Here is a 15,019-nt window from a genome sequence, read left to right on the forward strand (position 1 = left end):
AAATAAAAATATAATAGAACATAGATAAGGTTAGTATGTGGTTTTCTAAATCAATATGTGACTTGCCAGAATTATCTAGTACAATTTCTTCATCTTAATAAATGAGGACACATTGAGATGAAGTGACTTATGTTATTTCACAGGGGTAATGCATGTCAAGTGGTAAAGTCACTGTTCTAACCAGGTCTTGACTATGCAGCTAGTACTTTTTGTGAATCAGGGTCCTATTATTTTATTTATTTAAAAAGTGTGTCTGATATCTTTTAAGAGGGGGAAATGCAAATACTTTGTAGTACGAAGAGTACATATTGCATGCTTTGTAAAGTATGGCCTACAAACCAAATATAAATGAAATACTTTGCAAATAATTTGATATTCTGTGCAGATTGCCCCTGTAGTCCTCAGTAAGTCTATATAGCTCCCCTTGTTCAGTTGTTGAAACTGAGACTTCATAACCAGATTGCCTACTCTCCCTCTGAGTCTATATTTTGTGACGTGAAGTAAATGAATCAATTCAGTAAAAAGTGTGACTCAACACATCATGGTAAAATCATTATTCTGCAAAAGAAACAAATCATAGGAAAGGATTTGTTTTTCTGTTTTATGATATGCTTTATAAAACTCAGCATTATCTTGGCTTTGTTACCAAAAAATGCACATCATGGTTCAAGGTGCTGGTCAGAGTTCCAGAAAATCTCAGTATCCTTCTTTGGTTGCATGTGACTTTGGGCAAGCCTGTTAACCTCTCTGGGCCTTGGTTTTCTCATCTTTGACATGAAGGGTTGTATTAGATAACCTTTGAGGTCCTTTCGAGCTCTGCTTCTATGATCCTGTGATTCTCAGTCATTTTGATACCTAAAGCCCAGTAGATGGGCAACAAAGCCATAAGGGTTTATAAATATTTGGCAAAATTGAGCATCCTATAAATGTGCTACCAGCCTATGATACTAGTTCAAGAAATATTTGCACATCCTTCAAAAAGAAGTTTAGATTTCACATTTTATATTCATTCACTCATGTAATCAACAAATATGTATTAAGGGTCTACCACTTTACCAGGCATTTTGCAAGGCTTTGAGGACATAAATACAAAGAATGAAAATTCCTACTCTCTAGAAGCTATTGAATGGCTGTTAAGTGCATATGTTTAGTACTTTGTTAGGCTCTGAGGAAAATGAGTTCAGTAGTTTCCTAATTGCTCTCCAGGCTTCATTTTTTTTTCTCTAATGATTTTTTTTTAACAAAGTCCTACCAGGGTCATGATCCTAAAACATTTCTTTCTTCAGGGTCCTTTCTCTGCCTAATGACCTCAAATGGCTTATTGCTGCCTATCGAGAAAAGCCCAAACTCCTTAGCCCCTTTCTCACTTCTTGCCCATCGAGGCTGCCTATGTGACGAGATCACTTTACATAAGGAAAGAGTGTAGAGAGTGCCACCCCCTGGGAAAGGGATGCAGAAAGCCAGATGATATTAAGAGTGGAAGCAGTCATTCTGGTTAGTAAATGATGGATAGAAGTTAGGCGATTTGCTCGTTATCACATGACTGCTAAGTGAGAGAATTGTAACTGAAACTTGAGTCCAGTGCTCTCCGCACCACACCATGCTGCCATTCATTATGTTGTACACAAATGATAGCAGATCTTCTAAAGAATCGAATTTAGTATCTTATTGATAAGAGAGAATGGAACATACTGCCAAGTACAGGGAGCATGGTAGAAATTAATTGTTCAGTCTGAAGGAGTAGATGAGTAAGTAGTTACTCATCTAAGTCCAGACTTATACCACTGTTAAAGGGATGCAGAGAGACAGTTGAATTCAGTGAGAGGAAGTACAGACACCCCAGAGAGCTGGGTCACCCTCATTGGGAAACCAGATGGGGATTATATGATTAATGGATTTTTATGCAAGTTGTTGAGGAACAAGCATTTCTGGGACTCCTTTCCAAGTACACTTTCTACTTTATAGCCTTCAAGGATTCCCCAGGTCTTCAAACTCAGATCCTGACAAGAATCTTGTTTAGGGACATTTTTTGAAAGTGAACATTGGGATGCTTATCATGCATTCCTCATAAAAGGTGGTTTCATAGGATCATCTCAGAAATCTCAAAACTGTATTGGTAAGCAGATAATACACCTCTGTAATAGATGCAGAAACATTCTACTAAGTCTGTGGATCCCTTTGAAGTAATTTAAGTCTCTGAAAAATGAAGGCCAAAAATTGCTAATGAGAATTAAGCTTTCAACATAACCCACACTAATCAATGCTAACTTAGTCTTAGGTGAAATGAATGGAGAAGAATCACATTATAGTGTGTGTTTGGACCCCACAGCATGTCAGAAACCATATTCATTTCAATATAGAAGCCAAGTGTTTTTGCAAATCTATAATGCGATTATGGTTGACTGACACCAAATTATTCTGGCTATCCTGAAGGAAACATATGAAGCAGAGGTTCTTCTCTTTTTCTAGTTTGAAAGTAATTTTTATTTATTTATTAGAAACTTTTGAATGTAGAACTCTACTACAGAGTCATAGAGCCTTAATGGAATTCCATCTTCCTTGCTAGACTATGTGTGTATCAACTTTGTAATAAAGAATTAAGAGATGAATAGGCCTTTAATGTGACTGAACTACTATTAAAAAACTGAACTGGTCTTGACAAAAACCAAATCCACCAAAGCAAAAGAAATAAAAATCCAGTATGCAACACCCTCATTGGATACAATGATGGACTGGATACAACAGGAATGCTTTGTTGATGAATTTGAACTGGCTGATAGTGGGGCTAGGTTGGATGGCACATATGCCTGCAAAGGCAAAGAGGTATTTATAGGGATTGTAAAAAGATTAACTGTGATTGAATGAAGTAATTTTTTTTTGTTTTAGGAAAATAATCAGTAGAAAGGTTGACTGGTAAAAAGATAATAATGTTAGTGAAGGAGGCTGTAGGTGAAAGCCTTTGAATGTTAAGTACCTTAAGATAAAGGTAGAAGAAGCACCCAAAGAGTGAATCTGACAGCTCAATTATGTTCTGTCCCTTCCCCACTTAGAAGGGGAGAACAGAAAAAAAATTATCCAAACCTACCTGAGCCATGACTTTGCAAAAAGGATGTAGCTTTCAAATCTTACTTAGTTCTCTCCAGGATTCTTTATCTAAGTCCATCTGCTTAGTATACAGGGAGGCCACCTAGACCTTCTTATAGCACTTTCCCCAGACCAGACTAGCTGACTTCTAAAGACATTGTCCAGGTTTTCCAAAAAAATTTCCCCTTTCCTCCACCTTCCTCTGTGCCTCTGACAGGTAAACCTTGTGCTCATCCCCTCCACTTTTATTCATCCCACTTCTTCAACTTTACCCTGAACTCTATTTAATAAATAGTTGTAATCTGTTAAAATGAGAGCTGTGCCTGTCTGATGTCACTCTAGAACTAGAATAAGTCCTAAGCTGGAGACTCAGAGTTCAGATTCAATAAAAAATAAACTTATATACATATTTGAACATGCACATACACACATATATGTACATATACATTTATGCCTAATTTATGTTTAGCCTTTAAATATTAGAACAAGCTTATTAAAAACCAAATTCTCTGATTCATTAAGATGAAGGTGTTATGGGATATCATTGTACCTCATACCAGGACCTACTTAGAGTTTCTAATTGTTATTTTTTTTTCTTCACAGATGAAGGAATTTGTAATGAAATCACCCGGGTAAGTAACATGAAGAATTATTTTCTACTGTTACCAGATAGAAATCAAGAATCTCTGATGAGCTCCTGCTTATTTATGTACTTGATGGAATAGCATTTCATTTAGAAAAATTCTTAAAGCTAGAGTGCCCAGACGTAGTTGTTTATTTGGGGGGATGGTGTTTGGGAAATGAGGACGATCCAATATGCCAGTGTTGACAGCATTATAGTATTAGTCACTTTGGCAAATACCAAGTAAACCTTTTCACATCCAAGGCAAATAATCTTGTGAACTTTATGTAATTCGGGTACTAAGCTCCTGGAGGACAAGGACTGTATAACACCTAGTGTATTGTGGGTGCTTAGTAAGTGCTAAATTATTGATTAAGCCCGTAAAATGAAATTATGTTCAATTTTATATCCTTTATTTCAGGAACCTAATTAAAATTTGACAAAATGTTGAAAATCTTAATGCCAGAGCTTTAGAAGTAGAAAACAAAACCCTGTTAGGTATCATTTATTCTTTTTAGTGTTGAAAATGAATATTTGAGAATCATCGATAGAATTGCCTGTGCAAATATCCCTTTACATTGCTGGCCATAAATAGAAGTGAAATGAACAAGAATAGCTAGCTTTTTAATTTATTTTCTTTTTCTGTCACTGTCCCTTTGTGAATAACAACCCAAATACCAGGAATTTGAGAATCAAGACATTAATTGATCCACCACACCATTTTTCAAGGTCTTTTTGTGTGCAGTGTGCTGGAGTAAGCACAGGAATGAAATACAAGGATAGATAAGACACAGTCCTTGCCCTCAAGGAGCTTATACTATAGGTAAGGCACTTGCACACATACACATTCACATTTACACACATGTGAGCATGTGTACATACACACATACACATGAATAAATGCAAATTAGAATGGGGAGGAAGACATAAGAAGAGTACAAAAGTCTGTGAAATCAAATAGAGTTTGGGGTAGCAGGGAAGGCTTCAGTGCAGAGGTGATTTTTGAGCTAAAACCTGAAGGGTGGGTAGAATGTCAGTAGACAGAAACGGACCAAAGGAGAGTACTGCAGGCCCAGGTAACCAATCGCTGGAATGAAGGTTCAAAGATAGGGGCGCACAGGGTGTGTCCAGAGTGATTTCACTTAGATAGATGAGGACTGGGGGAGGAATATTAAATGCAGGAATTAGGAGTATATTGATAATTACTTTCTGCATGATGGTGGGGATGGACCCGAGATTGCCTGAGGTTGAAGAGAGTGAGACAGATTATTTATGTCCTGAGTGAGATTTGTAGGCTGAACTTCCTATGAGTTACACAGTTCATTTGACTCTTTGATCTTTTAATATAACACATTTTCCCCAGAATCACTTTTTGCATGCCATGGACAGCAAAACTTGCTGACAATATAAAATGCACATTTATTTTTAAAAGTAGTACTGAAATTGCCCCTTCATCTCCTTTTGTGTGCCATAGGCAACAGGCTTCCTAGCCTTTTTCTAATTTCCATGCTGAGAAATTAGTTGATGAGGAAATGAAGGCAAGCAGGTATAGCTACTCATTAAAAATGTTTAGCAATGAAAGAGTCATAGGATAATGCTTTGAGGAGGAAACAAAGAAGCAGAAAGGCTTAAAAAATATTATCGGTCAAAAGACTTGAGGGTGTTGTTTGTAGGAGGAGGGAAGAAATACAAAAGGGGAGAGTAAAGGTTAAAAAAATGAAGATATTTTTAATACAAGCAAGATTGGTCTTCAGAGATATGGGAGAGGGGAAATCAAGGGTGCTAATGGGGGAAGATACTGGTTTTGGGGTGAAAGACACCATTTCCTCAGGCAAGAAGGAGATACTAAGTAAAGATCCATGTTTTGAGGGCAGGTAGAGAGGAGTAGAGAATTATGTCTTTTCATTGGTGTAGGAGGTGGCATAATCTGATGAGAGTCATGAAGCTAGGCTGTGCTCAGAATCAAGCTTGAGAAGGTTTAGAGCTGCCCCTAGGGATGTGATAGGGAGCCAAAGATGAGATGTAGTGCATTTGCTGAGCAGCAGGGTGCATCCAATTGACATAGTGATGTTAATAATAATAATAATAACACCAGAAATAATGATGTTGATGATAGCTAATATTTACCCATAGAACTTTTAAGTTTGCAATTGAGGAACAGATAAAAGGCCAAGTTGGCTGGATTGCAGTGTGTGTGAGAAGTGGAGTTTGTGAAGAGAGGTTCTGGTCGTGAAGGACTAAACAGAGGAGTTTTTATTTGATCCTAAAGGCAATAGGAAGCCAATGAAGTTAATTGAGTTAAGAGGGTTACATAGGCATATCTGCACTTAAGGAAAATTACTTTGGCAGTGTGTGTAGGATGGCCTGTGGTAGGGAGACTTGAGGCAAGAAGACCAGTTAGATTTTTGCAGTAATCTAGATCTAAAATAAGGTGGCTGTGAGAACGGAGAAGTTTAGATTAGATGGGAGACATGCTGAGCAGGTAGTATAGAGATCTAGGGTGGAGAATAAGGAGTCAAGGTGAATGGCAAAAATCTGGGAGATGGGAATAATTATGGGTTTGTGGGGGAGGAGGAAAGGAAAGAAAGAAGCATTTATAGACTTTGTAAACTGTTAGATGCTAAGAGAAGCACTTAGCCAGGCTAGGTGCTCTACAATTATCGTCTCATTTGATCCTCACAGCAATCCTGAGAGGTAGATGCAATTTTGTCACCTTTTACAGTTGAGGAAATTGAGGCAGATAGAGGTTAAGTGACTTGCCCGGGCTCACACAGCTAGTAAGGGTTTAAAGTTGGATTTGAACTCGGTTTTTCTTGACTCCAGGTCCAGTGCTCTATCATCTGTGCCACCTAGCTACCAAATGGTTTTTATGGTTTTTATTTATAGTATAATTTGAGGTCTTAACATGCTGTTTCCCCTTCATTTCTACTTCTAAAAATAATTTAACTTCAGATTACGTACCTTTTGTTTCACCAAATTAATTTTATTATTATTGTTTTACTTAAGTCTGAAAGTCAAGGTTTAAACCCAGATCCCCTGCATCCAAATTCAGTGGTCTTTCCAGTCTTAGCTCATCCTCTCCATTCTGGCACCTACCATATGGGTGTTGGATAAATCTCTGTTACTCTGTGGCTCTGATTTATTACTGATTTCTCTCTAGCAAACATACCCTTAAAACATACCCTATGACCTACTTATATCAAGATTACACACTCTCCCCTTCATCTACCTACTACTCATATTCCAGGCCCTTCCTACTAGCTGTCATTACCCTGGAATGTGCCCATGAAAGTAAACAGGTAGCATATAAGAGGGAGGGAAATCTCATTTTCTTAGCTCAATTTTCTTCCAAGATCTTCTTCTGAAGGTCCATTCTCCACTTTTCTTCTCACAGGAAAGCCAGCCCTGCCTTGTGTTCCCAGGGAAATCAACTCACATTTGCAAAGACCCTTCCTTCACTAACACAACTGAGCATCTATTGGTTCATTATTTTCTGCTTTATTGGTGGTTTACATAGAATATTGTTGCAGTGGCTTTTCTCAGTGATTTTCTCCCATCCAGCATTCTCTGAACTTTTAAAAACAAACCAACAAATGAAGCTTTTTCTCTCTGCCCGTTCCTTGGAGAGCTGAGTGGTTTTGAATGCTACTGTGGCACTCATTTCTTATTGGAGCCTGGTCTTCCCTTCATAGGCTAGCTCTAGCTTATCTTTTCACACCTGGAAAATGCTCCTCTGTGGTCCAACCCAACTGACTTACTTGCCATCCCTCAGACATGACATTTCATTTCTTATATATTAAGTATCTTGGCATAGACTGCTCCGATGTCTGAATGTCCTCCTTCCTCACTTCCTACTCTGAAATCAGGCAACAATCTCCTACATAAAACCTTTCCCAATACCCCAGCTAATGTGTATTAGTGTGTGTGTGTGTGTGTGTGTGTGTGTATGCCTACACAAATATACACATGTCCATATTTTAATCTACTTTACATGTATGTATGTATATGTACACATAAATATGTAGATATATAATTGTATATAGCTCTATCATCTGTGCCACCTAGCTACCCCCTCTTCTAAAAGCCAGATTTTGCTTCATATTTATTTTTTATCTCCAACACCTAGTACATAGTAGGTACTTGATAAATGCTTGTTAATTTATTAATTGGTTCACCCAGTGTGGAAACTTGAATTTAAAGGTTCTCTCCTGCAAGGTTTCTATATCGCTCAGCATTATGTGGATCTGACCTCTCAGATCTTTGCTATCCCTGAAACTTACCTTAACAACTAATAACCCATCCCACATAGATTTACAATGTAAGCTGCTTGTGAGCAGCGGTTGTTTCATTTTTTGTGCTAGTATCCCCCGCACCTAGCACAGTACCTGTCACACAGTAGGTAATTAGTAAATACTTGTTGATTGATTGAGTGGTGGGACTATGAAATTAATCCCCTGCCATGATGGTAGAATTGTAAAAATGGTTTCGGGTTCAGTATTCTAAGCCTAACCTTAAGGAGTTACAATGTCCAGATCTTTCATTGAAACGTTAGTAATGTTGCCTGAATCATTAGATCAAGGGACCAGAGTGTTTACATGAACCCAGAGAATACAGTCTTAGATGGGCCAAATACAGCTGTACCCCAGAGGACTGAGGTCTCTAGATAACAGTAGCCAATTCCCCACTGTCTCCTTACTAACTGCAGATTTCTCCTGTCCAGATCTCTAGAATATAAGTTTTTTGGTGACAAAGAATGTTCCATTTTTGTCTTAATTGATTGACTCATATCTAGACTGTCAACACTGCAGGTCCAGATGATTTAAGCCTTTGCATTTAACACACAGGCCATATCATGTTCCCCATTTCCAAATCTGAGAAGACTTAATTTTCAGCTGGCTCCCAGCTTCATAAGATCAGCAAATCTTTTGCCGATCAGTAACAAACCTCTTTACTCTCACATTCACATCTCCTCTGGTATAACCCTCATAATAGGCTTGTTCTGCTGAGATACAATTCATTATAGTTGCTCCTTCATGATTTGGAGTCAGGTTCAGATCCCAGTTCTTTGTGACTCTTGGCAAATAATTTAACCACTCTGGACCTCAGTTCCATCATTCGTAAAATTCAGGGGTTGGGCTTGATGACCTCTGAGGCCCCTTCTACTTCTAAATCCGTGAGAGTTCTTTGTTTGATGTCCAGACCTCCAGACCTCTACAGGTTTCTCCCCTTCAGCCCTCATACACATGTATACTAAGCAATCTATTCATGCTGAACAATAGACTTTGTGCTAAATCCACTCTAATCTTAATTTCTTATAAACTGCCAATCAAGCATTCTCTTTACTATGACGCTTCATTGCCTTTACCTCCTAACCGCACGGCACTGCGTTCTCCTGACTGAGACACCACAGGTGGTTAGGACACTGTGCAAAGGAAGGCTGTGGTATCTGCCTTCATAATAGGCATTTATAGCAGGATTTCATTTGCAGTTTGCTGAGGGAAGTAAAGTAGATGTCATTATTCCCATTCTATGGATGATATCAATATCAGTAAAGCTGAGAGTCAGAGGGATTAAGTAATTTGCATATTGTCAGAATTTGCACATTGTCTATTGCTCCTAATTTTGGAGGCAGGATTTGAACCCACACCTTCCTTGACTGAAAGGAGTTAATGTCATACCTGTCAAGGGTAGTAATGAGTTAGCATTTATTTATATAGCACTTCAAAGCTTGCAGAGTATTTTACATATATGATCTCAGTTGATCTTTACAATAACCTTGTCGAGGTATTATTAACTATTATTAACAGATGAGGAAACTGAAGCCGGGAGAGGTTAAATCGCTTCTCTAGCATCACTCAGCTGATGAGTGTCTGAGGCAGGATTCAAAGGCCAGCACTCTGTCTATAGGCCCACCACGCTGTCTCCTGAAGAGAGTGTGAAGGAGGTATTGGAAAAGAATGAGACCGACTGAAAGGCTGCTGCAGTCGTTCTGGTGCCCCAGAACACAGGCCTGAGGGTAGGTTCTGCTGCCAGGAGCTGAAGTTCATTATCTTCAATTTTGGAGATGCTGATCCGTATCAGGAGCTGGTAGGAGTGAGCCGTGCTATGAAAGATAGTCTAGAGCTGCCATCACTGTCCTAACACACAGGAAGCCGAGGACTATGGTGGCTGACTGTATTTTACATTGCCAACTCTGTTCTGAGGCTTGGTCTCCTGCAGGTCTTGCCTCTTTAGGAGAGTGCCCTCACCGTGCTGCTTACTTCAGTACTGACTCAACTCACTCTCTACACTCTTCTGCCTCCCCATCAGCAGACTGGCCCCTGGGTGAATACCCTTCTCTCCCTTTTCCTTTTCAGCCTTTCTTTAGGTTTTGTCTTCTCCTCTAAAGCAGTCGCTGTCATCTTGTCTGATATTTGTATCCCTAGCACTTAGCACAGTTTCTGATATATATTCAGTGTCTTATGTTCTATTCATCTCAGTGGCTGCAAAGCTGATATCTCTAGGTCCATTAAACAATAGTGACTCGTGAACTCTGTAATCACAAAGACTTAAAGAGACTCACGAAATTAACTCATTTGGGGACAGAAGGAAGAAAACTCAAAATTTTGTCAAGACCTATGTTAAGTAACTCTTACATTCAGTGCAGCCTTTGTGTGTTTGATGGACCAAACTTTGACTTTAAGTACAACAGTCTGCTCTTTTTCTGTGCTCAGAAATACAGGCTCCAACTCCACCCAAATTTTTGAATATTTATATTTTTATAATTTGCATTTATTTTTAATATCTAATATAACAAACAATTGTGAATATCACATTCCTGAATCCATTCTGGGCCAACAGGTCAGCTCTAAGAGGAGCTAAAGGAGGAGGGAAAGGATAGATAGAGGGTCTTCCATTTGAACAGGAGTGAGAGAGGACACTAGTTTGTGTAAAGCAGTGGTAGGATTTTTGGGGTGTATTGTATTTATTAGTTCTGCAGAAGATAACTACAGGACGTGTTGTGTCCAGATGATAGCAATTGTGAACAAACCTTCCTGTTGAAGTGCCATATTTCCTTGTGCTATAGTGAGAAATGCTACCACAAAGTATCTTAAGTCCATGAGAAATAACAGTAAAGCATAATGACATTCATTTGCTACTCTTTCACAGGTTTCTGTTAAGGCAAAAAACTTGTAGGACACATGTTTATATTTGAGCAATAATAGATTATCACTTGGGCCGCTAGGTGGCTCAGTGGATAGAATACTGGACTTGGAGGCAAGAAGACTCATCTTCCTAAGTTCAAATCTGGCTTCAGACACTTAGCGGCTGTGTGATCCTGGGCAAATGACTTAACCCTGTTTGACTCAGTTTCTTCATCTATAAAATGAGCTGGAGAAGGAAATGGTAAACTACTCCAGTATCTTTGCCAACTGTAAACCACTCTAAAATTTTTGCTATGAAAACCTCAAATGGGGTCACAAAGAGACAGGACTAAAAAACAACTGAACTGCAATTATTACTTGAGAATAAGTGCTATCAGAAGTGATGAGATCTTAAAGTCTCTTTCTGGACATAACTGCAATTATGGATAAATTCAGGAGAACTTAGTTAAATACTACAGTCAGAGTTAATAAACATTTATCAAATGTCTTATCATGTGCCAGAAATGGTGTTAACCACTGGGGCTACAAAGATAAGGCACAAGAGCTCACAATCCAATGTGGGGGGACAACACATACAAAACTAAAAAGTGGGGAGTGAGGAGCCAGGGATGGGGAAGGTATCCCATTTAGGGACGTGGTGAAGTCTTTGCAGCTAGGCTAGGAAATAATTAGATGACTCTCCTGGGTGCCTGCCCTTACAAGGGGGTGGGGAACCTGCTGTAGACCTTTCAAATGAAGACTTTGAAGTGTCTCAGAGGTTTGTTCATTGTTTTATATAACATGCCTGACGGCCTCACTGTTCTGCAAACTATAACATCACAAACTTCACCTTGGGAAAATCTTATGGCTTAAATTCCCAAACCAGTTATATTTCATCTACAAAGGCAAGCAACTCATCAGCAGGCTTTATGTATTTTTCAGATTAGACAAGGGATAATGCTATAGATAGAAGTATGTACTGCTTAAGACAAGTATGTTTCCTCTTGGGAGTTACCATGTAAGTTTGCAGGCTATATAGTCTCTTTATCTGACTTTCCTCAGGCTGTGGAGTCACATTTTTCTTATGTACCTGTAGTTAGTTTGGCTAATAGGTCTAAAGCACATTTGCTTTATATCATGTCATGGTCTGCCCTCAGATTATGAGATTTATTACTCAGCTTAGCAGGACAAGGAGCCAGGAGACACATTTTCCATTCAGTCAAATCCAAGGGTATATAACACTTCAGCTTCCAGTTTCATAGGCCTAAGAATTGGCTTTTCTGGTATCTTGGGGAATAATTTAGGTCCTACTTTGGTCTCCCCATAAGTACAAATAAAAGCAAATAATAAAGTTGCTTATCTGTTTAAATAACGGTGTCTTCCTACGTATACAAATAAAAGGTCTTCCGTAGTACCTAAAAATGTTCTATTTTTTTTTTTTTTGAGAAAAGCTAAAGGCTATAGTAGTTACTGTTGGGACCACAAGTGGTAAGATGGTCATTTGCCTCTGATTAAACTGAAGATTCTCTGGGAAGCCTTTGATGAGGTGTATTTAGAGGGAGACCATGTCTTCATTTTCAATTCCAATTAGGAAAATAATCATGCGTACATGAAACAAAAAGTATATAATCAGAACTGCACGAGAGAAACGTCACCAGGTGTCAGACCACCTAAGAAATTAAGGAGTTCTTTAAGGAATGGGATCATGGTATGAATTGTAGAATTGGAAAGGCTCATAGAAGCATAAATTTAGAGTTGGCAGAAAATTCCTAGATGGTCTAATCTAATCCCATTATTTTCTGAATGAGCAGAGAATGCCCTGGAGAGATTAAGCAATTTCTCCTAGGTCACAAGGGTAATAAGTAGAACTATGATTCAGACCAGTGCCCTTTTTTTTTTCAGATGTAGCAGTCTCTTTTCCATTATACAATGAAAAATTTTAGAGCTCATTGAATCCAACTCATTTACTTTATAAATAAGAAAACTGAGGCCCTAATAGTTTACATGATTTGACCAAGGTCATACAGGATTCAAATCTAGGTCTTCTGACTCTATAGCCAGGGTGGTTTTCTGTTTGTCTGTCTCTCTATAGCATTTGGCGTGGTTGAGTTTCTAAGAACCAAGCAGGTTAGAGGAGTTGGTTCTGTGTTGGAGGAGATATCTTGACATGCCTGTTTGATGTGTCAATCACACGTGAGTTTGTGTACCTTTGGAGATTGCTGTAAACAAGGCACGTTTTCTCCCTCAAATAATCTTCGCAGTATAATAATAGTATGGCTTTTAATTTTTCAGATAAATAGTTATAAAGAGAATGGATAGGATAAGAACCTTGAGTTGCAAAAATGCAATCATAGGCATGCTGAATTATTTTATTTGATATCATTGATGTGTGATTTCTCCCTCTGTCCCCCCCTCCATATATATGTGTGTGTATGTATATATCTACATAACCTGAAATTTCTGTCAATGTGACTCTTGTGTGAATTCCATAGAAGTCTTCTGGTAAAACAAAAATAAATTGACACATCCTTACTGCAGTGATGTGTTGTTATTGTGGTTGGTCAGTCATTCAGCCATTTCTGACTCTATACCATGGACATGGTCCATGGGCTTTTCTTGGCAAAGATACTGGAGTGGTTTGCCATTTTTTTCTCTAGTACTTCAGTGATTAGGGACCATCATATTTGGAGTCTCACATCTATTTAGATAATATGGAGATAGCTAAGTCTTCTCAAATCTAATTATGCTTCCATGTAAGAAGTATAAAATCAAATTACAACAAACCTAGAACATTTCATTCTCACCTTTATTTTTAGTTCCTCTAAATTAAACCTTTAGAATATTCAGAGAAAAACATGTAGCACATAGGCTCTAAGGCTACTATTCCAACTGCCACTTAAATACTGGTAGGTCTGGTCCCCAGAACATTTCTGGATATATCTCTTGTTGGGATTCTAAAGTCGTTTTTTTTAATACTTGAACTGTTCTAGTGCATGAACCAACCAATCTGGCGTGTTCTTCCTAATATCATTCAATCAGTTAATATTTCCTTAATATGAATTAATGTCAGTTAACTTTTACAGAGAGATATTTACTGAACAGGTAAAGCAACAACCTAAGTGCCTGTAGCACACTTAACTTCACTACGTTGATCCCTGGGTTCAAGGTTCAACTGATTGTTACAAACATTTCCCCCAACCAAGTTCACTTCTGTGTGCGGCATAGCTGATGGATGAGTTACTCCCTTGCTTGCAGTATGTAGTGTCTCAGCTACTGGGTTGATCCAGTTCTGGGCTGGGGTTGATTTTTCACCAGACTCAACTTACTAAGGTTTCTAGCAGATTCTGTTAGGACTTCAGTTGCTGAATCCACAATGGATCTTTTGGTCTTTCAAAACTCACAAGCTCATAACCTGGTCTGTTCTGTCTCTGATACTAATTAGCCTAATCAGGAAAAAATAAATGCAGCAGAAACATGGTTGCAGGGTGGTCCGGGGGGAAATAGGGTCTGAGAGCCACAAGAGTTTTTGACATGCTTGTCACCAAGGAAAGCTAGGCAGTGTAGTGAATATGGTGCTAGACCTGTAATCAGAAAGAACTGAGTTCAAATCTAGCCTTAGATACTTATTAGATGTGTGACTCAGGGCAAATCACGTAACCCCTGTTTTCCTTAAACTGTGAAATGGGAGTAATAACAGCACTAGCTCAGCAGGTTGGTATGAGGATCACATGAGATGAGAATTGTAAAACCATCAGTATAGCAGCTGGCGCGTAGTAGGAGCTGTATGTGTAGATGCTGGCTATCATGATCATCATCACCACTCCTTTTGTTATGAGTGGACTTGTAGAGGCAGGAGATCGACGTAATACCTGCAATTGATTTTTAAGGAGCAACATAGCCAGCATTTCTAGAAAGTTCTTGAGTTCCTCTCTCAGAATTGTAATAAAAGGCATTTATTTTGTGGTGGGCCATTTGATAATTGTACAGTGAGGTAAACCTATCTTCTCCCTCTCCATATAGTATTTTCCTTTTGGGGGATTAGCCCTAAATAAGTATGTTTTGAATAAAGCTTAGATTTCCAAGAACATGCTTATTGCTTAGTTCAAAATAAATAGAAGAATGTTACACATATCATTATATCTTATACTCCCAGTATGTTTATTTCCTTTTATTTGCATATATGGGGAGA

General features: G+C 38.5%; 1 protein-coding gene across 1 annotated transcript in view; it reads left to right on the plus strand.

The window, feature by feature from the left end:
• PDE10A (phosphodiesterase 10A) overlaps positions 1–15,019 on the plus strand; it is a 262,739-nt gene that overhangs the window by 74,169 nt on the left and 173,551 nt on the right. Inside the window, exon 3 of the mRNA XM_036768216.1 lies at positions 3,688–3,716. Within this exon, the coding sequence (XP_036624111.1) occupies positions 3,688–3,716 (29 nt within the window). The remainder of the gene's footprint in view (positions 1–3,687; positions 3,717–15,019) is intronic.

The sequence above is a fragment of the Trichosurus vulpecula genome, chromosome 7 (genome assembly GCF_011100635.1).
Source record: "Trichosurus vulpecula isolate mTriVul1 chromosome 7, mTriVul1.pri, whole genome shotgun sequence".
Taxonomy (NCBI): domain Eukaryota; kingdom Metazoa; phylum Chordata; class Mammalia; order Diprotodontia; family Phalangeridae; genus Trichosurus; species Trichosurus vulpecula.